General features: G+C 38.8%; 1 protein-coding gene and 2 long non-coding RNA genes across 5 annotated transcripts in view; 2 read left to right on the forward strand and 1 right to left on the reverse strand.

The window, feature by feature from the left end:
• Positions 1-549: 549 nt before the first annotated feature.
• On the reverse strand, positions 550-23,231 carry tbx1 (T-box transcription factor 1). 3 transcript variants are annotated; one of them, XM_035435875.1, is made up of 10 exons: positions 23,037-23,231; positions 21,952-22,053; positions 13,024-13,146; positions 11,063-11,453; positions 6,037-6,138; positions 5,561-5,732; positions 4,675-4,830; positions 2,875-2,942; positions 2,303-2,403; positions 550-1,768 (listed from the first exon to the last, which is right to left on the reverse strand). In XM_035435875.1, the coding sequence occupies exons 3-10, from the start codon at positions 13,055-13,057 to the stop codon at positions 1,386-1,388; spliced, it is 1,407 nt and encodes a 468-aa protein (XP_035291766.1). In that variant the 5' UTR covers positions 13,058-13,146; positions 21,952-22,053; positions 23,037-23,231; the 3' UTR covers positions 550-1,385. The 3 variants fall into 3 exon arrangements, with proteins under 3 accessions (XP_035291766.1, XP_035291764.1, XP_035291765.1); XM_035435873.1 differs by lacking the exons at positions 21,952-22,053; positions 23,037-23,231 and having other exon boundaries at positions 13,024-13,721; XM_035435874.1 differs by lacking the exons at positions 21,952-22,053; positions 23,037-23,231 and having other exon boundaries at positions 11,063-11,402; positions 13,024-13,720.
• Positions 11,717-25,953, forward strand: part of LOC118237307 — a 105,846-nt gene continuing 91,609 nt past the window's right edge. The window contains exon 1 of the long non-coding RNA XR_004767144.1: positions 11,717-12,259. This is a non-coding gene — a long non-coding RNA (uncharacterized LOC118237307). The remainder of the gene's footprint in view (positions 12,260-25,953) is intronic.
• Positions 18,086-19,288, forward strand: LOC118237308. Its single transcript, XR_004767145.1, has 2 exons — positions 18,086-18,270; positions 19,201-19,288. It is a non-coding gene; the product is annotated as an uncharacterized LOC118237308 (long non-coding RNA).

The following is a 25,953-nucleotide window of genomic DNA, read 5'->3' on the forward strand; positions in this document are numbered from 1 at the left end:
AAACCTGTTCTGGCATTTTTGAAATTGCGGTCCAGTAAAAGCATTCTGCATTTTTTTTTTTTTTAAGCTACTCAAATGGTCGGTGGAAATCACCTTGGGAATGGCATGTACTAGTAAGGAATTTTGCCTTGTGTGTGCGTATACACACACACACACACACACACACTCACTCACATACACACCCACACGCAAAAGTACATCTATCTTAACCAATACGATCTGTCTGTGAGTGGTACATGTAAATGTGTGGTCTTTGAAAATGTTGTGGCTCATCGGCCATCTGTTTGAAACCCCTGTATGTATAAACACCCAAAAAATACCAAACTAACGGCCACGTGCTCTGCGTGAAATACAAGTGCTTCAAGCTACAGACTAGACCTGGATTCCTCATATTATAACATCAAGCACCAGTTAATACCAGGTCAAACTGAACAATAATATCATGATCAGGCAATCCAACAGAGGTGATCAATTTTCGCTGCCTTGCAATGTCAACATGGGGCAGGGGGGGATTAAATAGATGAGGTGTAAGAATGCATGCGTGTCATGTACAGTAAAGGATTTAATATTTATTTTACAGTTACAGCACGGGAAAAAAAATGTCTTTTGATTTCATTCTGTTTACTTCTCGGGTTCGCTGCAAATTAGTGCCGTGGCACAAGCTGATCTCAGTACAGCTTGGGTTGTCCCAGGGTGTCCAAAATGGTTGTTTTTTTGTTTTTTTTTCCTGCAAACAAAATTTTTTTTTTTTTTTTAAGGCATCTCAAAAGCCTTCGGTGAGCTCAACATGCAGATACCTTGTCTATCTAGAAGCTTGCTGGGCTCAGGAGTAATATAACATATGGCTTACTTTTTAAAGCAAAAAAAAAAAAAAAAGAAAAAAGTGCATCCAACACAAAAATGAAATTCCAGTCCGTGATAATGCAGTATTCCCTGTTCATAAGAGCGTCCTCCGGTCTTCTCGGCAAAGGAAGTTCACCGTTTGTCGTCCCCCGGTTGACAGGCGGCCGACACCTTGACGATTCAAAGTACTGGGGGGGTGGTGGGTGGGGGGGGGAGGGGGCGACCGTAGGTGGGGCTCAGACGGTCGACCCGCTCTCCCCGTGAACACGGCGTGCCTCGCTTCATAAATACCGCTGGCTTTTTATCCGTCCGCTGCAGTGGAGAGAAAGAGGGAGGTGTTTTTCCTTTTCTTCTTCTCCTCCTCCTCACCTAATTCTGCATAAACCATGCAGGCATAGCAGTGTGTGTTTTTCCTTTTTCTGTCCACCTCCCCCCAAATTGTGTGTTTTCAGTTGGGTTTTTTTCCCGCCCCCGCCTTTCCAGGTCACTATGCCGACGAGCAATCGAGGGAACGAGGCAAACCCCCCGAAAATGTGAAGTCATTATCTGGGTCCATAGTCGTAATTGGCCGGGGCGCTGGTGGCGGTGTACATGTTGGCCGCGGCGGGGTTCATGTGATGGTGGTAGCCGTGGCCTCTGATGCTGGGCAAGGGGTACGGGGACGGCCGGGCCTTGGCGCCCAGGTAGTGTTCGTAGGTGGTGGGGTACTTGTAGGGGTGGTGGTGCAGCGTGTCCGGCGGCTGGGGGTGTCCGTCCAGCCTCAGTTCGTGGGGGGGGCTGGGTCGGCCGGCCGTGAGCGGGACCGCGTGGAGCCCCCCCGGGACGGGGAGGGCGGGGCTGAGGACGCGTGACATCAGCTGATGGGCGGGGTCGGCGTGGATGGGGGTCCCGCTGGGGTCTCGGTCGTACTCCCTCCTGCTGTCCTCTGGTGCAGAGAGAGATAACAACCGAAAGTCAGACAGGTGCTCCGCACAGTCTGGCAAAGGTCAAGGGGGGTTGGGGGTCAGTTTCAGTTGCAAAAATAAATTCAAATTTTAAATCGTGAATTGGGGGGGTGGGGACATGCCCTCAACCGCCTATGACGATTTCTCAATCAAATTTCAGATGACTTCCTGAATAGACCGAACTCAAAAGGAGTTCACTCCAACCCAGGTAGTCACGGCTTTCAAAACATTGTGGTTTGAGCAGTTTGGCTACTTTTCGAGCAAGGCAGAGCACAAAAGCCCAAATAATCTCCTCACCGCGAACCGCGCTTATACAAATGATTAAAACACAATGTGCCTTTCCTGATGCAAACCGAAAGTCTGTTCACTTTCGGTTTGACTTTCATTTTTTTGAATTATGACAAAATGCTGAAACTGTTAGAACAGATCCGAGGTGCAAGCATGCGGGTTCGGTGGCTTCATCCTCAGTGGCGAGATATTGTTGATGGTTAACAGTAAAAGGGCGAGCCACTGACCTTTCTCTGTGCCGTTTTGTTGTGTGGGCGATGACATGGGGTTCCTTGTTCTGGCGAAGGCACTCATTATTGGCAGCGACCCGGGCCTGTGGTTCCTGGGCCTTCGGTGGAGGGGGGGAAAAAAAAAAAAGGGTGCGGAATTATTTTAAATGTGTGTTTGGCTGGCGGTAAGAGAACAGAGTGTTTGGGCTACTTTTTAATGTGAATGAATCAATCCTTCAGAAAATCTGACCCGTTTCTGTTTGTGAGCAGAAATTTAAACGCTGAGATTACCAGAGGCTTCAGGATTAATGTGAGTGGTTTCGAAATTCCTTGGAGCTTTCCTATATCTTCTACATACATTTCATCTCTCCAACAATACTATGACCTCAAAACACTCTACTTTTAGTGGATATACTCCAAAAACTCTAAAACTTTACGAACTTTGTGAACTCAGTAAGACCAATTGGCAAGGCTTTGGCAAGGCTTTGGATAAAATGGGGGAAAATCAACTATTTATACGGAAATATTTTTTGTAGAAATGCCTCACCAACAACAATCCTAAACTCAATGACCAATATTAAGTGGCTCACCAGTCCTCTGGGTCGCAGTCCCGGAATCCTTTTGCGAAAGGGTTACTGGCGATCTTCAACTGCGTGATCTAAAACCAAGAAAATTATTTTTTACAAAAGTGGAAAAAAGCAAACCAACAACAAAAAAAAAAAAACTATTTGAATGAATCAGAGATGCTCATATGATCGTTGTAGCTTTAGTGTTGTTTTCTAAATCAGGGCCACCTTATACCGGAAAGTGTTGGAACTGCATTGGGCAGTAAAGCGATTTTTAAAAAACATTTTTTTTATTTGAGTATTGTAGCCTATATAAGATTCTAAAAGCCCAAATCACCGCTACTATATCAGCAATTAAATCCATTATGCAAAAAGTGTTATGTATTTTTATGGCTGCATAAATGTAGCTATGCATTATAAAAACGGCTGGCTATATCGTTGTCGGTGTAATTTATTTTTATATTAGACTAAACGTTTTGCGCGTCCACGGATAAAGTTATGTGGTCGTGGATTTCCGGAATGTGTTGAAAAACAAACTTAAAGCTCTTCGGTGAGAGTTGAGACCGAGGGGTCAAACTGATAGAAGAAAGAACAGGAAAGACAGATACGAGGAGAGAAACGAGGCGAGGCAGCTGTTGGGGGCGACCGTCAGTAAAATGCCAGCCTTTAGGGTAAAAATCCAATTTATTCGAGGATGACTTCGGCCACTGCATTGACCGTCGTGACAGATTTTTGTTCAAGACATTACAATGAACGGCGATTTTGTCATAATTATCAGTTCCATAATTAACATGAAGATCACTTGTACAACATTATAATTGGCTTTACAGACATTATAAATCTGTTGCTACAAATTGTGTTCGGTTGACTAGCCTTAGCCTACATGTTCGTTAAGAACATCAATGTGCCGTCCACACCCGCCAGCAAACGCGATAAAGAATATTTGCACGTCTCAATCCCTTTCGTTTTATTTCATGCGTTTATGCATCTGTTTGGGCTATTTATTTATCGTCGATTTCTTAATTTGACAGTAGTGCGTTTCAGGTCAATGACGGCCTATTTTTTGCATGGAAAATTATTTATTCTGTGTTTCCTGTCTTCACCTACGCCACAGTGTGTGATTTAGATTTCTACAAAACTCTTTTGCTTTCACGTGGACAATAATTAGGCTACTTGTATACACAAAACAGCATGCCGGGAACCCTTTGAGAATTCAGCTTTGTTCGTGGTTTGACTTCTGTGTAACGCAATCAGTGATGTAATAATATTATTATTATAAATCAGCTCATGCCCACTAAACTCAAATGAAACATCTTGTGGAACCGGTTCAAAAGTATGGTTGTTGTCGCTGTTTTAAATTTGGTTTGTTATGGTCGTCACTTTTCTGTACACTCCCTTTGAAATTGATTATTGAAGCGGAACTAGATTGGCGTTGTCGTTTTTTGATTATCTAATGTGGAAAACATATTTTAAACCAGCCAATACATCTAAAAAGGTGTCATTAAGACCACGTGTTGTTCTGTGCTTATAACTGAAAATATTAAAAACGGGAATTTTCTGGTTTTAATATTTATAGTTATTATAAGCACAAGAACGACACGTGGTCTTAATGACACATTTTTAGATGCATGCGAGGCTGGTTTTAAATAAGTTCTCGACATTAGATAATCAAAAATCAGTTGCACAAGATTTGCTCCCGTCATGCTTTTAATGTAATTTCTTTGGCAGCATTTTAATAAAAGCCTTAGTTCTACACTCTAACGTAGCCAACGTGTATTGCTCACAATTGCGAGACTAATGGCAAATATTGGTACTAATGCTTACCCTGTGATTTTGGTAGGCCGTGACGGCCGTGAACCTCGTCTCCTCGAATACAAACGTCTTGTAATTTTCTTCGGCGTACTTTTCACTGTCTTTTCTTGGGTCCACGTAGACGACGTGAAACCTCGGTTGGTATCTATGCATGGAGTTGAGAATAATCTAAAACAGAGACAAGTGTGTTAACGGCATTGCTTTCTCAGGGAAAAAAGTTCACAGGTTCAGAAACTAGGAGACAAACGCGGAGACAAAAATGTTTTTCTTTTTACCAACATAACACGTTATGCTACAGTACACTTAATCACTGTAGCCTACTTCAACCCATAATTCATCATCAAGCAAGGTGGGCTAATGGTGTGGTTTCAAAAGTATTTCATATTTGTTGACATAAAAATTGAGCTCGTAAATCGCATATTCGCACTCACATTATCTGTAAGGCAACCCATTTTATTCGTATGTACTAGTAATGAAACCCGTCTCCTTTTTAGTTTAACATTTAGCTTTATTTTGAATGTTTGATATATGCTCAGTAAATTAAGTTAAATTGACTGTTCTGTTAGGCCTCTGTGGAATAACTCCAGCTGCATTTTGAGCTTAAAGTATTATACCACATTCTTTATTTTGAATCATAACTTAAATCATAATTTTCTTATACAGCTATTTAATGTTTACAGCTGGATACCAGTGTTTTTGCTCACGGCGTGATACACATATTCGCCTACAAAGAGGTGCAAGCATTGCTGCTGCAATGCTGATAATAATTTATTGCTGGAATTATCGAATTGTCCAACTCCTTTGCGAAATAAAAAAAAAAAAAACATTTGTTGACTAAATCCCAAGCAGTACGCTATTTGGCACAGTCGCCTCCATTTTATCGCAAATATATACTCACGTGGCCATTGTCGTCCAGCAAGTTGTTAGTGAGTTTTAATTTGTCGAATGAGACTATCTGCTTCATCCACTGCGCGCCCTTGGCGGGGGAGTCGGGGTGGTAGTGCACTCTTCCGGGAGTTGCCGGGTCCGCCTTGCCAGCTACCAGCCAGGAGGAACTGTGGAACGCATACCTTTTTAGAAAGAAAGAAAGAGAGAAAACCGAATTAAAGACAGCATCGTATAGGTAGGCTACTCATGAGAACACGCGTCCGGTCTTTACAGCTGAATAATGTACAGTTTAAATGGCATCATTTTGCATTCCTTACAACAGGTCTGAATTCTCAATATATTGCAAGGTTTAAGTTTTCGTTGACTATAAAAATGCACGAGAAAGCACAAATTTGAAAATGGTAAACTCATTCAATACCCGAAATTCCTCGGTCGATATTTGTCCAGAAGCGTGTTACTTTCGTCGTGACTTTCAGTTGAACTTACCGATATCGCTTGTCGTCAACTGGTAGGAAGTCCATTAGGAGCATGTAGTCTGCCATAGGATCCATTCCAAAGATTTTTACTTGAAATGTAGGGAACATTCTCCTGAAACGGATATAAACATGCACGATTATATATTTATGTAACATGTCTCAAGAAAGATGTTTAAAATTGTAGCTGTAGGTTTTGATATCGCCACTTGTAAATAATGACCAGTCACTGACGTAGCCTAGCCTATGTATCGCTTATCAATATCATTTTATACATTAGGGCTCGTCATTTTAACAAATATATTAAAATGAATGGAATGTTATTTCATGAACAGCAGCTATAAAAATAAACATATTTCCTTGAACATGGTGTGGAATTTATGCTCATAAGCGTCCAAGTGAGAAGCATTCAGAATGATTAAAAAAAAACGGATGATAACCGATAAACTAGGAATTTACGATAATCATAACTAAAATTATTACTGGGCTACATCAAATGTTGTATTAATTTTCGCTTCGTATTTTTGACAATATACTGACTTAGGAATTCACTCTAAGCCCAAATTGATTTGTCTTAACTTTTAACAAATCACTAATAGTTTTCACGCGGCTCTATATGTTCAAGTTACGTGATTATAAATGCGATGTAAAAATGTGTCCGTTTAGGCTAAATAACGTTATTTCCAAAAGGAAATTAGTTGGCAAATAAATACAATTTCTCTTCTGCTTAAATTGTGAGGCGACCATTAGGTACCATGTAGTTTTTTAATAAACAATTTTTTTTTTTTTAAGTGAGTTTCATGAAGATGAAGAAAGTGTAAGCTTGTGGCTGCAATTCCGGTCTTCAGTTTGCCTGTCCTGTCACCCGACTAGGGCAGCAGGTAAAAAATTTATGCGGCCGCGTAGGCTCTGTGGCCATAAGACGTTTCAGTTGTCCCTGTAATAATTTCCCCAGTAACGATATATTTCATCAATTTATTTTTGTTTAAGAACGTTTTGTAATTTGCAGAGGAGCGCATAACTTTCTATCAATATGCAGCACGACGCGCATTTGAGTCTTTAGAATGCGATATTTAAACCTGAGTAAGCGCATTTCATCCGTCGAATCGGGTAAAGTGATCCTGAAAATAATGCTCTATTAACATGGTCGGGCCTATTCAGCTTTGGGGCTTTGGATAGGTGAAGCTTAAGTAGCATTTAAAGTGCCTTTCCTTGTAACCTTGTTCTTCGGCGCAGCTGAAATGACAGATTGTCTCCTGGCTGTTACCCTATCACAGTGTTAAGGGGACAGGTAAACGTAGCATCCGAAAGACTGAAAGTGCCTCGAGGCCTGTCCAGTTCATTTTCTTTAACAACCTGACAGAAAACGTCAGGTTGCGTGCTTCAATTGCTGTTAAACTACAAATGGACATTTTCTCCATCCTGCGTGAGAGGCTAATTTAAATATTTTATGTCAGTCTTCACGTAAAACCATCGAATTGTAATGAAGGCCGCTGCGGGGTATTTTGTTTATATTTATTTGAGCACAGGAATGCATTTATATATCCCCCTACTCCTATAACAACGGCTTTTCATTATTTATATTTTTTTGGCAAAATACATTAAATGCTTTCAATCAAAACTGCATACATTGCATGCGGTAATTGCATATGGTATCCATACAAGTCTGTAGAAATCTGTATTTCGTCTCGAGTTCACTAACAAAGGAGTAGATTTTATGTTCTCCAAACTCAAAAGAACGCGACAGTTGTAAACCCACGAGTTTGCCAAAGCACTCAGTTTGCTTGTTTTGTAGTTTAACACACTTTAATTAAGGCTTATTTAACGTCTTTAACGTTGAGGAGAAACGTGGATGATTGCCAGTCGACCAAAATGAACATCAACATTGGGAGTGTCTCAATTGCACATTGTAACGGAGCGGCTGACAGGAAGAGTAATCGTTCATCTTAAGCAAATCCCCTTTTAAGGCCAAAAGTTGTCATTCTCACTAGGGAAATGCCCCCCAAAATTGACCATAAACACTTTCAAGTTTCACGATGGTTTTGCAACGCATTCCAGTGTGCACGGGATTATATACAGAATGCCTTGGTCATATTTTAGGGCAAGCGTTCCGTTTTGCTTGTGCACGCTATAGTTTGTGATCACCGCACAGAAACAAATGAATTTAACATACTTTTGCTGACTGTATAAATATACGTTTCATGATTTATCTTACATTTTGCAATTTATATTGCTTAGATTTTTTTTAATGAAGTGAACTGTATTTTTATGTTAAATGCCTACGTCAGTCACTCTAGAGTTCCCATTAAAGATACAAAAGCGACACGTGCCTTGCAGTAAAAGTGTCTTTGGAGTTTTAGCATGTATATCAAGACTCAATGTTATATTTTTTTGTACAGTCTATGCGTTAACGCACATTTTATGTGATTAAACAGGGGAGGCTGTTTAATGAAGTGTGACTGGAAATTACTTGAAGCATAAATGGCGCTCTGTAAGAATATACATATTCTAACGTTGTGCTATATTTCTATCAATCTGAAATAAAAATGTCTGACTGTTATGGGTCCACCATGGGAATAAGCATCACGGACCGCATTTTTGTAATATTGAAGACAATGTGTCCGCGTGACTGAAAAAAAGAAAACGCTTATAATGATTCAAAAGTGCTGATTTTTTGACGAAGGCTGATAGGCCTGTGCTTCGTCGTAAAGACCCGTTCAGCGCACTAGGCCATGCAAAAGCTGGGCGACCGCATGAATAAACAGAAGTTACTGCAGGTCACAGCAAGCATAAATAAATGTCAAATTTAATCTGCTTTAATTATCACTGGAACTGGTGCTGCGCCTTTTATTATTTTTTTTAAAGCGAGAATTTAAAAAAATGTATTGTTAATGGGAAAGTTGGTTTTTTTGTTTCATAGACATTTCTTTCAGCGTGGAATAGGAAACTCATGATTATTTCCTTTCACTGACACATCAACATAATATATAAAATATCATGTGTATTTCATCTGAACATAACGATAATAGTCCAATGTACTAATGTTATTTTATCAATTATAAAAATGAACCTTTTAAGCTAAAGTGTCAATTATTTTTATTGAGTGGACGTCGTGCTAGGCCTGTAAAAATGTTATGCAATTCCTGGTTTTGCTGCCGAGATTTCATAGTAGCGCACTTAAATCAAGTTACATTTATTTAACATAATAACATAATGATTTTTTTTTGCAGCTGCCGTACATCTGGATGTTCTATGTTTTCTTTATTCTGTATTTAAATGTTTTCTCTTGTCTCTAGGTCCATCTGTGTTATTTGTCTTTTAATGGTTTGTGACTAGGAAAACGGAAAAAAAAGGAAAAGCACATTATATGACGTCATTCCTTGTGCAGCGCGACAGTCTATGGTTTTAATTATTAATAACTACATTTAATTTCATTTTCATCTCCACTGAACATGCATGTAGCCTATTAAGACAGGGTTACATTAATTTAGTTTGAAGAAAGACTTTAAATCAAGAAACAAATCAGAAACTCTTTTGACGTGGGCTGATCCTAGCTTTCTGGAAAACAGTTTTGTACTGCTTTCTAAAATTGCTTAGTAATGGCTTTATGCTTCCGAACGGTCTATAAGATGAAGTCGGTTGCACCGACGAAATATAGTAGGAACAGTATTCGTTATTATCATGTTTGTAAATAATTAATACTGCTATTTACATTAGATCTGTAGGCACTATAGTTTTATACAATATACAGCCTTTCCAACAAAAACGCAACCGATAACTACGGAGTACTTTTGGAACTGGAGTATTTTGCACTCCCCATTCCACACAAAAAAACCAAAATATAGCAGTTGGCACATTCTTTTTCCCACTGTAAAACGATTGCACGGTGTTTTGGATTGGTTCCAGCGACTTTTCGGATTACAATCAGGTATTTGCTCAGCAAGAACGTTGCCCACGCACGTGTTAGGGCATTTTGATAAATGAAGTGGGTGCAGTAGACATTTTATAACTCACATTATAAATTTGACTGTTTTGTTTTTACATCATGGGACACCTGTCAGTCATGTTACCATGGATTTCCCTCACCGTGAATAACCATATAATACCCCACACACTTGATGATTAATTTTGTCTTTTAACACAATTTGTCTATTTGCTACGTCTAGGTTATTTGAGTAATTCAAGTCAGCCATATATTAAATATGCAGTACATGTAGTTTAGTACACGAAACTCAATAACTCAATAAATTCATGCATATTCCTATTCGAGATTACTGGGAATGCATTAATATATACTCCTGAGACCTAGCAGAATTTTAAAAAAGTATTTACATTTTTTTGACATAATACAAGTGTATTATATTTTCAAAAATATAATTTAATTTTATTGAATGTACCTTGTAGGGTAGATTTCAGCACAGTAGAATATATGGCTCTTGACATTAAGACCAGAGACTCATGTCCCCTACAGGGGACAAAAAAGAATTGCCAGGTCTTGGACGAATAAAATAAGAGGTAGCAGTCCTTCCAACGAGCAGAATTCCGTCAAATAATATTATATAGGCTTCACGTCGATAGTGATTTTATATTGTGCAATAGAATATTTAATATAGGACATAACACGTCTTAATTGTGTTCAGATTAATTGTTTACCTTTTTCGAAAGGCCTACCTCTTCTGTTTCCTTTAACTATAGATTTGTAAACTGGCGAGACTCTACCTTTTCTGTCGTTAAAATGCCAGGACGTAGCTGGGGGTATACTAATGGGTATATTTTTAATTACGCAAGGCTTCAAATTATGTCATATTGTGAAAATATGTTTAATAGACCATGATGGACAATTTATGATGATGAATGTGCGTAAAAAAACATTCTTTGTACAAGTGCAAAGCATTATTTTGAACGATCGGTGGTCCGCTTATAGGCCCGCTGTTACTCTACTAAAATGCCTGTTGAATGATATATATCGTTTCACGGTTTTTATTCTGAATTGAAGACGGTGCATTATTGCAGTATTGTTAAACAAAAACTGTACTCACCTCCCAGCCTTAGTAACGATCATCTCTGTCCCAAGCTGATTAAACTCATCCCATAGAGCTTTCATCTCCAACTGAACGTTTATGTTGGCCACTTTCGGGTTCTTCTTGATCAACGACTTGCTGTTGGGCGTCGAGTTCGAGGACGACGAAGAGCAGTTCGATGTCCCGGTATCGTTTTGCTGGGCCTGAACCGGATTCGTCCCCGAGTAGTTGTAGCCGTGTTGCGCGGCGGAGCAGGGCTCGAAGTGTGTTTCATGCTGGCTATATGGGTCCCCGGGGGAGGGAGAGAGGTGATAACTGCCCGGCGTATTGAGACTGCTCAGACTACTCGTCGTGAAGGCTGCAACATCGCAAAAATGGGACAGCTGCGTCAGCCACGGACTGGATATTGCTGAAATCATTCCAAAAACTCGATTTACTACGTTATACTTTGCAGTGGGGGGAAAAAACAACAATGGCAAAAAAATACACACAATACAACTTTGATTAGTGTAAATGAACCAACCAAATAAGTGTTAGGGCAGCCGCCAAAGCGATCACTTGTTAAGAAGTTCCCGTTTCCCGAGTCTAAAAGTCTTGTCCATGAATCCCCCAGAGTTGTATCCAGTGTAAAGGTAGTCTTATTATTCAAATGTCTGCTCCCTATATAAGAACTGCGATAGCACACAGCCGGTACGCGGAGACACTCTAGCGAGAAAATAACTTCCAGGAGAGAAACAAAAAAAGTTTGAATTCCTTCGTTACTTATCTTACGGATCGCTGTTCATTTTGTAACCGAAAAGCGGTTTGATTTAAGTTCGGTTTAAATTAAAATCGAGAAATAAAAGAAATAAGTGCGCGTTAATTCATGCACTCTCTTGTTTTTTCTCCCTCTCTCTGTTGACTGCGTTCGTGAGTGTTCCAAGCGGCCTGTGCGCTGCGCTGCTGCAGTGTGTTCAGCGCTGCAATCCAGACTTCTCTCTTATCTCTCACATAGGGCCTCCCCTTCACGATAAAACCGGTTCTTATTTCTATTTAGATAAGGAACTGCAGGTAATGTGCCTTTCTTCGCCTTGGGACGAGACTGATTGACAGAGAAGTGCGCCTCGTTTAAGGGGTTTTCCGGCACCCATTTACTTTCGGATAAGGGTATCGCCCACATCGACCTCCTCTTAACAATAGAGGCTAGCTGGCACGGCGGAGTTGCCCCTTTACAAGGTAAACAAACACCTATTGTACGCGGACAAACAAACACCTTAACGTTGTGGATTGAGCTTGCTACACATTAAATCTCTAATGTAAAACAGTTAATTCGGGGAACCATGGAGTTTTACTACTTTGATGATTATTTAATATTATCTACGGTTTTTGCGAATGCAATCATACGCCCCCCCATACCCATTGAATCCCCCGCCCCTCACTACTTTTTAACGTATTTTCTTTTTCTAGTTTTGCAGCACATGCGTGTCGGTATTGATTAGTCTGTAAGCTTTCAAAAAGCAAAGTGAATCAGCATGCAACCAGTGACAATAATGGCACATGCAGCATAATGTTTTATGCTACATTTAACGTGTGCATTTGTTAAGCATTTGCATATGCAAACCGCAACATCTCGGTGTTCATTTACAGTATTTTATCCCTTCTTGTAACTTGTATTCGTCCAGCCAATTGATACCCCGCTCTGAAATCACCTATATGTTTCTGTACTGCTTACATTGCGTAGCGTTAATGGTTCTGCATTAAGAATATTAATAACATAAATGCAATATGCTATGCACAACTGCAATTGTTTCCAGAACACTGTAGCCGTGCGTTGCACCGAACAAGCAGAGGAGAAGTAGCCGATGCAACTGGTTGGTCATTCGTATGGTATGTAAGCAGTCATGTCTCGCTGCTGTATGTTACGCTTTGCGGCTGCGGCTACTCGTCTGTACGTAAAGCATAGTAGTTTCACAGGCTGTTGACAAAAAGCATATTCATACCTTCCATTTCCCTGGTGACAGTACTGTAGTGCATTTTAAAGGCTCTGTGGCAGTTACGCTGGTCGTGCTTGTCCGGGCCAGTGCCGTGTTTGTCAAATGTTGCGTTTCCTGCTTGCTCTGCCGCTGAAATTAGAGAGGCAATACTGAAAGCATTTGCCTTTGGAGAGAGAGGACTGCTGTCGTCCATAGGCGAGAAATCAAGTCGAGAAAAGTCGTCTCCCCCTGCCGCCTTTCTGCGCTATCCCCAAACGAAAGATTATCCTGCTTGAAAAAAGGAAAAGTTCACGCGTTGCAAGAGTTTTAAATTGCCATGTACTTCGCTGCTGCGCGGCCTTTTGGCGATGTAGCGCGCTCCGCTGTTTTCGAAACAAATTATTCCCACAGACAAGGAAAAGCTGTCAGCATTTCAGCGTAATCTTCTATTGAAGTTGCATTTTGAAACGGCACAGGAAGCGTTCCCGTACCTTAACAGTGTTTATCCACAGAAAAAATGCTTTTTTTTCGTTTCTAAACGAGAACTTCCCCCATTCAGTGGCTGGGTGATGTCATAAGAGTTTGCGATTCTGCCTCGAGGAGACAAGCTACTGCGGAGAGAATGTCAAAAGCGAGAGCTCCACGCCTCCCGCACAGTGCTTGAAAAAAGTGTGCACGCTTTCCACGGGATGTTTTATTTGAATAGGACCTTGTCAATCACTGTGCCAAATTTGAATTCACTGCGAAAAAACCTTAAACGTCATTGCGGATGTCCGGCTTCAAAGTGCTGCATTTTAACTCTAAATTGTGTATTTCACGTCTTGACTGTACAAAAACTACGTGCACAGTTTCCGAAACTGCTCGAAAATCAGGAATTGTCCATTTGTTGGGATTTTGGATATAGTTGGCCTGTCCGAATTAGATGCCTTTATGAGAAAGGCTTTGCGTAATTTTTGGGTAATGTCAAATCATATTTACCCTACCTCTATAATTTAATTCGTGCAATTATTTAATTAATACTATGCATTTATTGATTTATTGATTAATGCATACATTTCAAGTACCAGGAATATCTCATTCATATCCATTTTAATTGAATGTTATGATTAATTGTCAATATACATTAATTGATTTAAATTGCATCTACCTTTTCGGTGTATGAACAACAGCTCTGTCGATATATATTTTAAGTGGATGTCATGTAGCTTAATGTTACTGAATAGCCACCAATTCTTCGGCTGTCAACAGTTAAGATGTGTACAGCAACCATAATACGCCTATACTCGTCCGAGTACACAGTAGCTTTAATCTAATTTAGTCGTTATGTATACTAATGGCTTAAATCAAATTGGACATTATCCATTTTATCAGATTGCGGTCACATGTCAGCCGATGACCTGTTTCCCGTCAGAGTCACATTTTGATGCATGGATTTCACCATTGTGTATTCTCTCTGTCTTTTTAAATGAAGAACTGTCATCATTTAAAAAAAAAAAGAAAAACCATTTGATGAGGGTATACGAATTGAAGTAAGGTCCAATATAAATTGGTCTTTTTTAACGTCTGCTTTACGCAGTTATGTCATGTTTGACATATATTTTTTGTAACTGCCTATACGTTTCATGTGATATTATTATTGATCTTGGTTAATGCGTTATTGTTGACACGCTGTCCACATTGAAATGAGCCTTAAAATGCGATTTGGGTATTGGGTGATTAGTAATCAGCAAATTAAGGTCTGATTCACTGCCACCGAGTGAATAAGCAGGGAAGCTCACGTCGGTGTAACTTTAGTAGAGTTGCGCTTTGCTGAAACACTTGACCTTTATCTCACGGCTACAGTATCTAACTGGTTATCAGATTATCAAAGTTCATAATTAATGAATAGTAACAGAAGTTATGTTTTGTTGAGCTGCTGTGATAGCAACCGGATTGAAACGAATTTACACTTCGGCGATTGAATAACACTCCGAGCCAGCGGGACTCTAATGGTATAACCTAGTTAGCGGCGACGGTGTTTTCTTTTCTGCTTAGCTTTATTTGTTTTGGCTATTTGTCCTTGGGCAATCAAGCGCAAATAAACTACTGTGTTAATCTGTTTTAAGAATAGCACTGGCCCATTTTAAACCCCTAATTGGTAAGGACAATATTATATCCATGGGGTTTAAGGAACAAAAACTGATGGCAAGGCGCGAGGCCAAATACTGGGGTACTTATTTAAGGTTTGAAATAGAATATTCGTCGTTGTTTTGAAAGACATTTGTCCTGAATTGAGGCTGTCGCACTTATGTAATCTATGGGACAGTGGTATTAATACAGATTTCAATTGATCACTTATTGTTTATTGTGTTAAATTGTATTTTAAATCCGTGATACCATGCGATCACATTTCGTTTATTAATTTTGGCTATGATATTTGGTTTTAAAATGTGGATATGTAATGTTTTTAACCACTCTCTGTCGTTCTTTAAAGCCTGCACAAAGTCTTCCTTTTTTATCTGATGTTGCTGCTGATAGCAACACACTGAGTCACTGACACGTCGGAAGCATCCTTTGTAAATACTGAGGTGATAACAGACAAAAATCAGAACCTGATAAAAAGGGAAGAGTTTGAGGAATGCGCTCTCCCGAGGTCGCAGTCAGAGGTACACCACTGAGAAGAACGGCTTTAAAATTGTCTTAGTTCTGTCTGGGCGCACAGAAAAAAATACTTGGAGGGCCTTAAGATGGGTCTGAAACATTTTCTTGGACGCTTCAGCGTCCGTGTTGCCTCTTAGAAGCGCCAACACTTCCTACGTACACTAGCGGAGTGATTGTTGCTTTTGCGCTCCAGTTGGTCTGGCATTGTGAGAACAGATCTTAATCCCTTGATTGAAGTGGCCAAACTCCGGTTGAAATACACACGTAAGTAAACTGTAACCATCTCGAATTATGTCCTCGCTGCAACAGACTTGCTTAAAAGACGGCGCACCTTGGTACAGTTTTCGTCTTTTACGCAAATCCTACGGTCACGTGATATGCGGCGAACTTGGCAGTAGTCTTTATCAGATCCCACGCAATGTTTATTTCATCCCATCAATTCTTGCTATGTAGCCCAAAAAATAAATACAGGATCACGCTCTGTCAGTGAAGCATCGCCCCTAACAAGTCTACACCGGCCGTGTACGGCCTGGAGATAAAATGTTCTCCTCTTTTACCTATGTGCAGACGCTCTACCTGCTTTACCAGAGTATCAAAATGCCTAGAATAGCCTACTGGTTGCTTTCAAGAAACCCAAGTTCTGTTAATGCCCAAACCATAATTAAAAATAATTATTTTTTGCTGTCGTGTAGCAAGGTAATTATTTTCTAGCCTGGAATAGCTCATTCCTGTGTGACAATTCACTTGTTGCATGCTGGAACTGTACATTGATTATTATTATTATTATTATTATTATTATTATTGCTACTCACAAGTGTTGTCCAAACATGTAAATTAAATATAATACACTTCACTTGTACCGAAACACTTCGTTGTTTCCTCTCAATAAATATAGGCTATACGGTTTAAAACATAACGGTACCCGGTTGTTACTGTACATTCTTTAAGTCAAAGCAATGGCCTCGGAGGGGCATGCCGCACCGGGCACGTTTCCTGTTTTGACTCTCGCTGGCGCCTCTCTCTACGCGCCAGGTGTGCTCGAGGCCTCCACACGTACCGTATTACCCCTAAACTTCTGGACGTGCCCTAATGCGCACTTCATAGAGCAATAAACATTCAGTATGGCGTAGGGTAGTGGATTTGAATACTGTTTAGCAACAGTGTTGCCTTGGTGAGTTTGAAATCAGCATATATCCATCGGTTCAGTGAAACTCGATGCAATTCTAGGACCCATTAAACGCATAGTCGCTCTAGCATTATTTTCCCCGGCTAGCACGCTACATTGGCTATAAATAAAATATCGGCTACATAGGATACATATTTCGCCAATGTGCACTAGACCCACATCCTATAGCGACAGTGATACAGACTGTTTTTTTTTGTTTCCATCGACTTACATAGCTGACTTTACATAGGAACTCCACTGTTGTTATTAGCCATTTGAAATAGTAAGAAGTTTATTTGTGGTTATTCATCTCGTATAAAAATACTGTAGCTGTTGACATTTAGTTCATATTTTACCTTCTCGTATAACCTTTTTATTAGGCTACGTTTCTTAAGACCTCTGTCGTAAATGACATATAGCCGCGTGCAGAAGGCAGATTTGTGGAAATTCATTCACAAATATTTTTTCCTGGTTTCCAGTGCCAAGGGATGTTCACGACGGGCGATTAGTAGATCTGCATATAAATTTTGTTGCCTGGTGACACAAATGATAGATGTTCTGGCTTTGACTAACTGCGTAAGAATTGTTATTTATTATGAAATCAATGTGATGAAGGCGTTTTGGAAAAATGAAACGCAGCCTTTTGATGCCGTTCGAGAAAGCAAAAAGTTAATAATTCTGTGAGATACAATTGAATAATTGTATTGTGTTGTTTTAATAAATAGGCTATTTGTTTTATTCGTTGGGTTATTTATTTAATGTGGGCTAGAGTACCTGTTGTCTCGGCAACAGCGAGTTTCAATGATTATAATGCAGTTCGTTGTCTAACAAGATAATTTTCATAGCGTATTACCACAGGTAAAGAAAATGTTTTGTGCTGTTTTACTAAAGTAGCATCGTTGGTTTTAAACGTACGCTATGCTTCACGTGTGTCTATTAGCAGCTGACGAAGGCCTCTGCCTTTATATGCCTCTGCTTTTTATTTTTTACAGACAGAACACTGAAGACATTGTTTAGCCTTCTCCTCATGTATGATACAAAATGCACGAGATGAAATCCCAATAAAAAATCTGCAATTAATATAACATTATGCAGCATCTTCTAAATGTACATCCGTGCTTACGCCGGAGACGCTTTTGAATACGTTTGTGCAAGCGCTCTCGTTTGACAGCGCGCATCACACGTTAGCTACCATTCCCCAGCATCTCACAGATCATTTGTGGTAGAAAACATTTTTTAACTGCCTTGTACGGAAACCGCTAGATTTAACAGGTGCCTCAAGCTGTACTGGAGACGATTCATCATTACCTCTGTGGGTAGACTTCGCCTCCACTCGTAGGTTTGAACAATGGCCCAATGCATTTCCTACAGGGCCTTGATATTCCGTCCAGATAACGCAGTCACATAGGACAGCAGTGCCTTTGATTTCAAGTTCAGCATGAAGAGGACAAACAAAGTGAAGAATACAGGTGACCAGGTGAAAACGTATAATTGGGGCTTTGTCATTCGTTCATTGTTGGTTCCACCACGTTTTACCTTTACGGATGTGACATTTCAACATTCAACATCCACATTGTGGATACGTTACTTTTATTACGCAAATGAATGCAGGGCGTTACAAATTCCTTTGGTTTTGGTCAAGTTTAAGAAATGTGTTATGCCGTTATATTCACCTTCAAAATATATTTATTTGGTAAATATATTTTGAAGGTGAAATGTTTAAAGTTTCGTCATACTATTCTCCATATATATCTTGCCCAAACATCCATGTGTAACAAAAACCGATGAAGGCCTGAAATGGTTAGAGCATGGAAAAAAAACTATGCTTTCCACCTATATTTTATGGCGTTGAGTGCGTTTATAATACTGTGCAGATTAACATTTATATATTTCAATCCGCATCCAATTGCTGATATTAAATTGGTTAGTATTGTGGTAATATTGACTAATTATAACAAGGCACTGCTTTTTCTCGTAACCTCTGCAATATGTCGTATTTGTCGTAGCGAGATGATTGCATAGCAAGCACCGCATTTGTTCTGGAACAAACAGAAATTTATATTGCATATAAGTATGGCAAACTGTATGAATGAACACAGGGGTGTAATCCCATTACGCGCAATATGGCCTTTTGTGCAGGAAGTTGTGTTTTTGGCTTTTTGGATCAATTACGTATTTCTTATTCACACGCATTTTTCAGCGGATCTGTAAATTCGTTAAACGCACAAGTGACTCAGTCATATGGGTTATCTCAGATTATTTGCTGATTAAAAAAAAAACATTTATCAGAACAACAAGTCTGAAAATAATTGGTTTATTGGTAGAATTTTAAGAATTGCTTAATCTGTCTCTTGTTTTTTTCGACAAATGATGCATTTGGCATTTTTCTACCAAGCCAGGCCGAGATGCCACGCGAGAAGAAACGCGAAAGAAAATTGCCAGCGGAACTAAGAAGAGCGCCTGCAACACCGAACTGTTTGCCTTTGGGAAAAAAAGCAAAAACTGATCACCTCTCCGAATGTTGCGCATACATGCACCAGCACACACGCATCATAAACACACAGACATCTTTATACACAACCTGCCCCCTCTCTCCTTCTGTGTACACCTCATCATCCCACTCTGCCCCAAACATAAGTACACCCAGCTTTTCTCCTGGCATGTGTGTGTTAGAACAAGTGACCTTTTATAGCTGTACATTTCTTGTGAAATTAATAGTCTTGTGCTGCCCACAATTTTGTTTTTATTCTACACTCTTTCGTGTGTGTTTTACGCATGGCTTGTTCAATAAAATCCGTACCACAGGCTTCAATTTATCATTTCAGTTTACCCGTTTCAGGACGGCTTCTGAACCATGAAGCTCTGAGGTGTTTTATGCATTTTACAGCATCGACATTTTACTTGGAGTTCAGTTCTAAACTTGTAAAGCTGTGTAAAAATGTTTTCCGTATTTAGAATAAAGAGGGACGGGATATTATGATAACATAATCACCCCTATAGTACAGAATTTCTTCAACTCTCTACACAATTCAAGTGTATTTACATTACTGAATCCGTATGGTACCTAGATCTTTCTTTACTTGGTTTCTGTAGAGCGTACGTGGAAGCTATGTGGTCGGCAGTACTGTGCGTATGTGTGGGGTCCGCGGAGAAGTTTTGTGGAAACACGATAGAAGAAAGAACCCACTCCCATAGCTCATTATCGCAGGCGTAGATTTAATGCGTTCCGCCACTTCCTCTTAACGTTTTAGTTCACGTTCATGACATTTTTAAGTCACGAACGCCTTGGTATTAAGTTGGTCGAAAGACACTAAAAAGACGCGAATTTTAAAGCACAGTCTGTTCTTAAAACACAGTGCATTAACCTACTATAAATTGTGTTATACTTTTCTTGTATGATTCAATATCGTATTGGCAATTTAATCACAGAAAGAAAAAAGTTGTAGGCCCTCATGTTTTTTTGTCCTGTCGCAGTAGTATCTAATAATTCACAGAACGAAGTGCTGACATAATCATAAACTATACATTTTACAAAATCATCTGCTTTTTCAGTTATTTTATGGCTATCTTTCCTATTTTACACTACTCTGGGAAAAAATAGGTCAGATGTTAATTAAGACCTGAGATCAATTAACAGATAATAAATCAAATGGTGTCAAAGTAGCCTGCAACAATAATTTCAACTTTCATATAGCGTGACTGCAACTGCAGGGACCCAGGCGGCGTGCTCCATATATAAAATTCTATCCTATCTAAATATTTGGCTAAATCCTTGAATAAGACGGAGCGGAAGTTAGCAGTTGACCGCTGACAGTTGAGCTGGTGAATAGCCGCTGCTGGTGTCCCTTTCCTTCGCTGTCATTTTGAAGTAATAAACAATGAACAGTTATGTGTGTGGTTTCCCAGTCAATATAAATATAAAGAGCTTGAGAAAATACTCAAGAGTTTAAATGACAGATAACTTGAATACAATTTCTTTGAAAAATCAATGTAAAGGGTATTTTATCCGCTAAAAAATATATACATTGAACGATGTAGCATGTTGCATTTTAGATTACGCATATGTAAAAGGTCAATTATATGTTGTGTAGTTAGTCGTAGATTTCATTAAAAGGAGATGTTATTTTATAGTTTGAAAGCTTTTTCAGTTTCAAAATCAAGTCTTTTTAATACCTCGCTGTGTATAGCATAAGGACTGTTATTACAGGAAGTCGACTGATTTGATATCAGTTTCAGATATGCTTTAGCGTGCAAATGAATTCAGAAACCAGAACGATGTACTTAATAAATAGTACTATCTTTATTTAATTTAAAAGATCTATCTAGTTTAACAAACAGGTGTATTGCATTTATGTAGGCTAATCATTTAAGATACACCACTATAGCGATTGCATTGTATAGTAATATCTCTTAATCACAGCAATATGACTGAAATCGACGCGACTTTGGGGAAATGAGAATGTTTCTTTTTAGTTCATTGTCAAAATATTGTGTTGAATGTTGACATGGTCCATCCCACTTCGTGATTGTTGTCCTTCATCGGTACCTCTGTTGTCCTATTTCATTAATAACAATGTCGCTGCATCCTTAAGACAATATGTGATGGCACTTAATGGATCCCTTACACTACCCAAACATACATGTAAGCTATACACGGTTTCAATATCGTTTTACCGAATAATTTCCTGAATATTTCGTGTTCCGTTCAGTAAAGACAAAAATGAGCTGTGATTTAAATCTGTGTTTATGCCTTTATACGTATATTATTTGTTACAGCTATGTAGTCTGCAAAGGTGTGATTATTATATGTTCTTATATTTTCATTACATGCCGTCAACAGTGCTGTGCAAGGACTTCAGTTTTCTTTCCAATGAACAACATTAACAACGTATTATTATTATTATTATTATTATTAGCGCAGATGCATTCCAGGAAGTATTTCTTACAGATCATACCCTGTGTGGGTTGAATGAAAACGTTTAAAAAAAAAAAAAAAAAAAAAATTTATATATATATTTCCAAGCATCTCTGATAAATATGCTGAAGAAGAAAATATTTGTTCTTTAAAAACAGTACAGTCACAGTCACCACACTTCGTCAGTACAGTCATCTCAGTTAAGCACGTATATTGAGTTTTGGTCCAACCTTACCCGGGTTTTGCCCTGACCGCTGTATCCACTGAAGTTCCACTTTCAAATCTCGGAGATTGGCCACTTCAAATTCACTGTTCGCTGAAGAATTTACGTTCTGCACTGGAGAGAAAATTATTATTATGAAACGTGACACACTTCCCAGATAGATAAATTAACGAATGTAGAGGATGTACTGAAATATTCTGAATATATCGCTATTGAATACGGAATAATAGGCTAAAGACGCTTTAATAAATGTCAGTTCCAATACATTACAGGCATTTTTACATCAATAACCAAACAATTCGTTGAGGAACAATTATATTATTCACATTATTAGACGAACTACAGTGTTGTGTTTTTATGCACAGATTTCAAATGCATTTAAACGAATGCATTTGAGTTCTTCAAAACTTTAAATACCATTATTTATCCAGGTCTGTATTGAAATAAAATTCTCTTTTGTAAGAGAAACTTTGCTGAGCCACACCTTAAATTAATTTGCTAAAACGCTAGAAAAATAATTTTAACGACATCTGATGTACAATGCAATGGTTTTTGATCCGTATGTACAGACAACCTAAAAGAAGAGCGCTCGGCAATTATTGCGTTATTTGATATTACTTAATGAGAATAGCCTCTTCCTTATAAGAACAGACATGTTATTATTAAGTTTAATAAAGAAATACCAGCTCTTCCAGTACATTATTCATCTTTATCTTAGCCAGTGATGCATGCCATAGGCAACTAGAAACTGTTCCAGTTTATAAATTGTTGTGACACATTGTGTGACTTTTATCCAAATTAGCACCGATTTACAGATGCGAAATCCGCCATAATTTTCAACAAACCGTTGCAAAAAAAAAAAATTAATTACGATAAAATATCCTCTTAGCGCTCAAACATCTTTTTGAAGACAAAACACGCGTAACGGACTACGCGCTTTCAAATGTGGTAATATAAGGCGCTTCGACAGGTGTTTCGAAATCTACATCTGGGGATATAGTTACGTCCTATAATTATCAGATACTTTCTGTTGCTGAAATCGCGAGGACCAGCCGGAGACCCAAAGCAAAACAAGACCATTTTAATGACTTGCCTACCTCCTCCTCCTCCTGTTGTCCCAAATTCTCCCTGTACAACTTAGACGCAGCTGGCCGCTGTCTATTCCTGACTGTGTTTAGTCCCTGAAATTATTTGACTTTTATTTAACTTCAGCGAAGACCCATTCATTATATTCACAAAAATTTGTGAATTTATGTTTATTTCTTATATACGATTGGTGTCCATAAAATGTAACATTATTAATTCTAGTTAAATCTATAGCTACGTATTGTATTTTTTTTCATTCGTTCATCCCTGAGAGTGTACCCCTTTGTGTGGGTAGTTGTTTGAAAGGACTGTAGTTTGTGGATAAACCATTGTAAAACGTGACTAACAGAAACATGAAAGGGATGGGATCTCTAAGCTTTACAGTAAACACACTTCCTTTTTGGCTTACAAAATGTAGCTTTCCTGTCTTACTCTTCGATTTTTATTTTTGGGCCCATATTTTTTTGGGTAACGACCCGGGCATAAAAACACAATGGGCAAGGACACAATGGAGGGTGAATGTGTGCGTAAGCTTTATCCCCAAGTGTGTAGGATCAAACTTACAGTTGTCACGCACATGAAGAACGGCGTAATCTATGCAAAAAATATTATTATTATTATTATTGTAATAAATTTATTTATAACGGTCATGTCTTATTACGAGTATGATAACAATGATTATTATTGTTATTAAATTTGGCTTGATGAATATGGTTATCATTACAGAAATTATCGTATGACACAATTGTTATTATTTCATTACTGGTTTATTTGTGTCCAAGTAACTGAAGTAAAACAACTTAATCAACGTCACAACTGAATCCACAACCTTTAGTCTGGAGCAGTGATTTCAGGCATACCCACCCCCTATTTATTTGTCGCTTTCGACATCGATGCTGAATATGTCACGATTATTTTAAGCACATTTATCAACATTTCAAATTTCTGTTTTGCTGATTTATGTGTTCGAAACGTAAATCTATTAATACGGATTTGAAATTCAGCTGTATTGTTGGCTCGTGAACTCCTGGATGGTGAGCGCGGTCCACTACTTTCCACGAGAAGGAAACGGTTCTAATAACGGCGTGTCTCTCGTTGTAGACTATTTACTTCATAGTATGGGAAGCAGAGCCCGTCCTCACACACGGCCACACACGCATACAAACACACACACAGTAATTACATTTAAGTAGGTTGGCTCGAACAAAAAAAATTGTTATTCACACATTTAATGTGTACATTTATGACGTGAAGATGGTTATCACTAGTTTACTTTTTCAAAACATTTATTAACCAATGAAAATTAGTATCTTGCCTCCGTTTGACCTTTTAAAATTTACTATGTGTTGCTGTGTGTGGCTTGTTGCATCATGGCAACAGTGTTATATATTTATCCAGAATTGATTGGGAGGGAAAAAGTGTGCACTTCTATTCATATTTAAACTGTTCGTTCACCTCTGGCTCGATAGAATATGGCAGTTAATTATGAGATCAACATACATGAAATGTGTAAAAAAAAAAAATCGTTTCTTCGTATGAGGCATTGATGTAGGAGAAAATGCCTCTGCAATCTGTGGAGTGTGAATAATAATGATATTATATTTTCACCTTATTTTGCCCTGTCATAGAGGCATCAGTCACTGCTTGCTAATACTTTATTCATCCCTTCGAAATGCAGATATTGATAAAATGACAATAAATGACTTTCACTCATTGCTGACTCTTGTAGTTGGGTATTGTTGGTGAGAAGTTTTTAAAAATTTATTTGTTTTGAAGCAGTACATGGACAACATTTTTGCTAAATTATTGGTCTTACAGAATATAGGACATTTCAGGCCAAACATGTATCCCGTGTCTGTAACTGTAAAATGGTCTAGTCTAAATCCTCTGTGTTTATAATTCAGGCTGGGGTTGTTCATAGAGATTCATAAAAGTGAATCTTTCTTGTTTTAAACCCCCTGGATTTGTTTCAGTCGAACACCTGAGCCGGTCTGTTTAATTTACGCATTTGTGTTAGTCCAGTTTATCAAGGAGCTATTTGCTCAGTTGACTGTATTGAAAGATTGAGATAAGACTCTGCACTGTAGAAATTCAGCCCCTCAGGGTACTGTTGAGGTGAAACGCAAATCGCGTTACAAGGTTTTAGCACTTAAGAGAACAAAAAAAAAACAAAAAACTCAACAACCCCGCAGTAAAGAAGATGGCAAATCACACCCACTGCTATTGTTCTCGACACACTGCAGTACCCCTGTGCGGTTTGGCAACTGTACGCTTGTCCCTTTCCTTCATGTTTGTGGTGGAAACTAGGCCTACTCCATTCACAATTCCTGTAGACTGCAATGTCAGGTGGAAACAGTATATGTGTACAAATAAATTCAGAGAAATTAAATTCTATGGTAAAGTGTTTGTGATGTGGTGACATGAGACTGGATTGATCTGTGATTTAAAATTTAATTTGTGATTGTGATTAACTTGTGCACAGTGAGCTGTCCCAAATGAGGGTGTTTGTGCAGTTTGTTGTAGGCACTCAAAGTGCCAGTTAAACTTTGACCCATTTGCCAGTCTTTGGACTTTGGGACAGAAAGTAACAGAAACGATTTGTGGTAACCCTTGCAGAAATGGAACACAGTGGAAAAAGGTTTGATATGGCAACACTTTGCGAGATAATGTAAAATATACAAAATTGTTGCTGTTCTCAGATAGTGCGATATATTATCCTACTGCGAAATATATTCTTCATTGTTGTGTCAAAACAGACCACATAATTTACAATGTGCTACGGCATATTTAATCTCCACCAGGGTGATCCACTCGTGTCTCTGCTGGGGATCGTTTCTGTGAGCTCACGCCGTACAGCTCTCTCCCTTTACGGATTCAGGCGCTGTCCCTTCAAAGCTCAGAAAATAATTCGATTAAAAGAGGAGAAGG

The sequence above is a fragment of the Anguilla anguilla genome, chromosome 10 (genome assembly GCF_013347855.1).
Source record: "Anguilla anguilla isolate fAngAng1 chromosome 10, fAngAng1.pri, whole genome shotgun sequence".
Classification (NCBI taxonomy): Eukaryota; Metazoa; Chordata; class Actinopteri; order Anguilliformes; family Anguillidae; genus Anguilla; species Anguilla anguilla.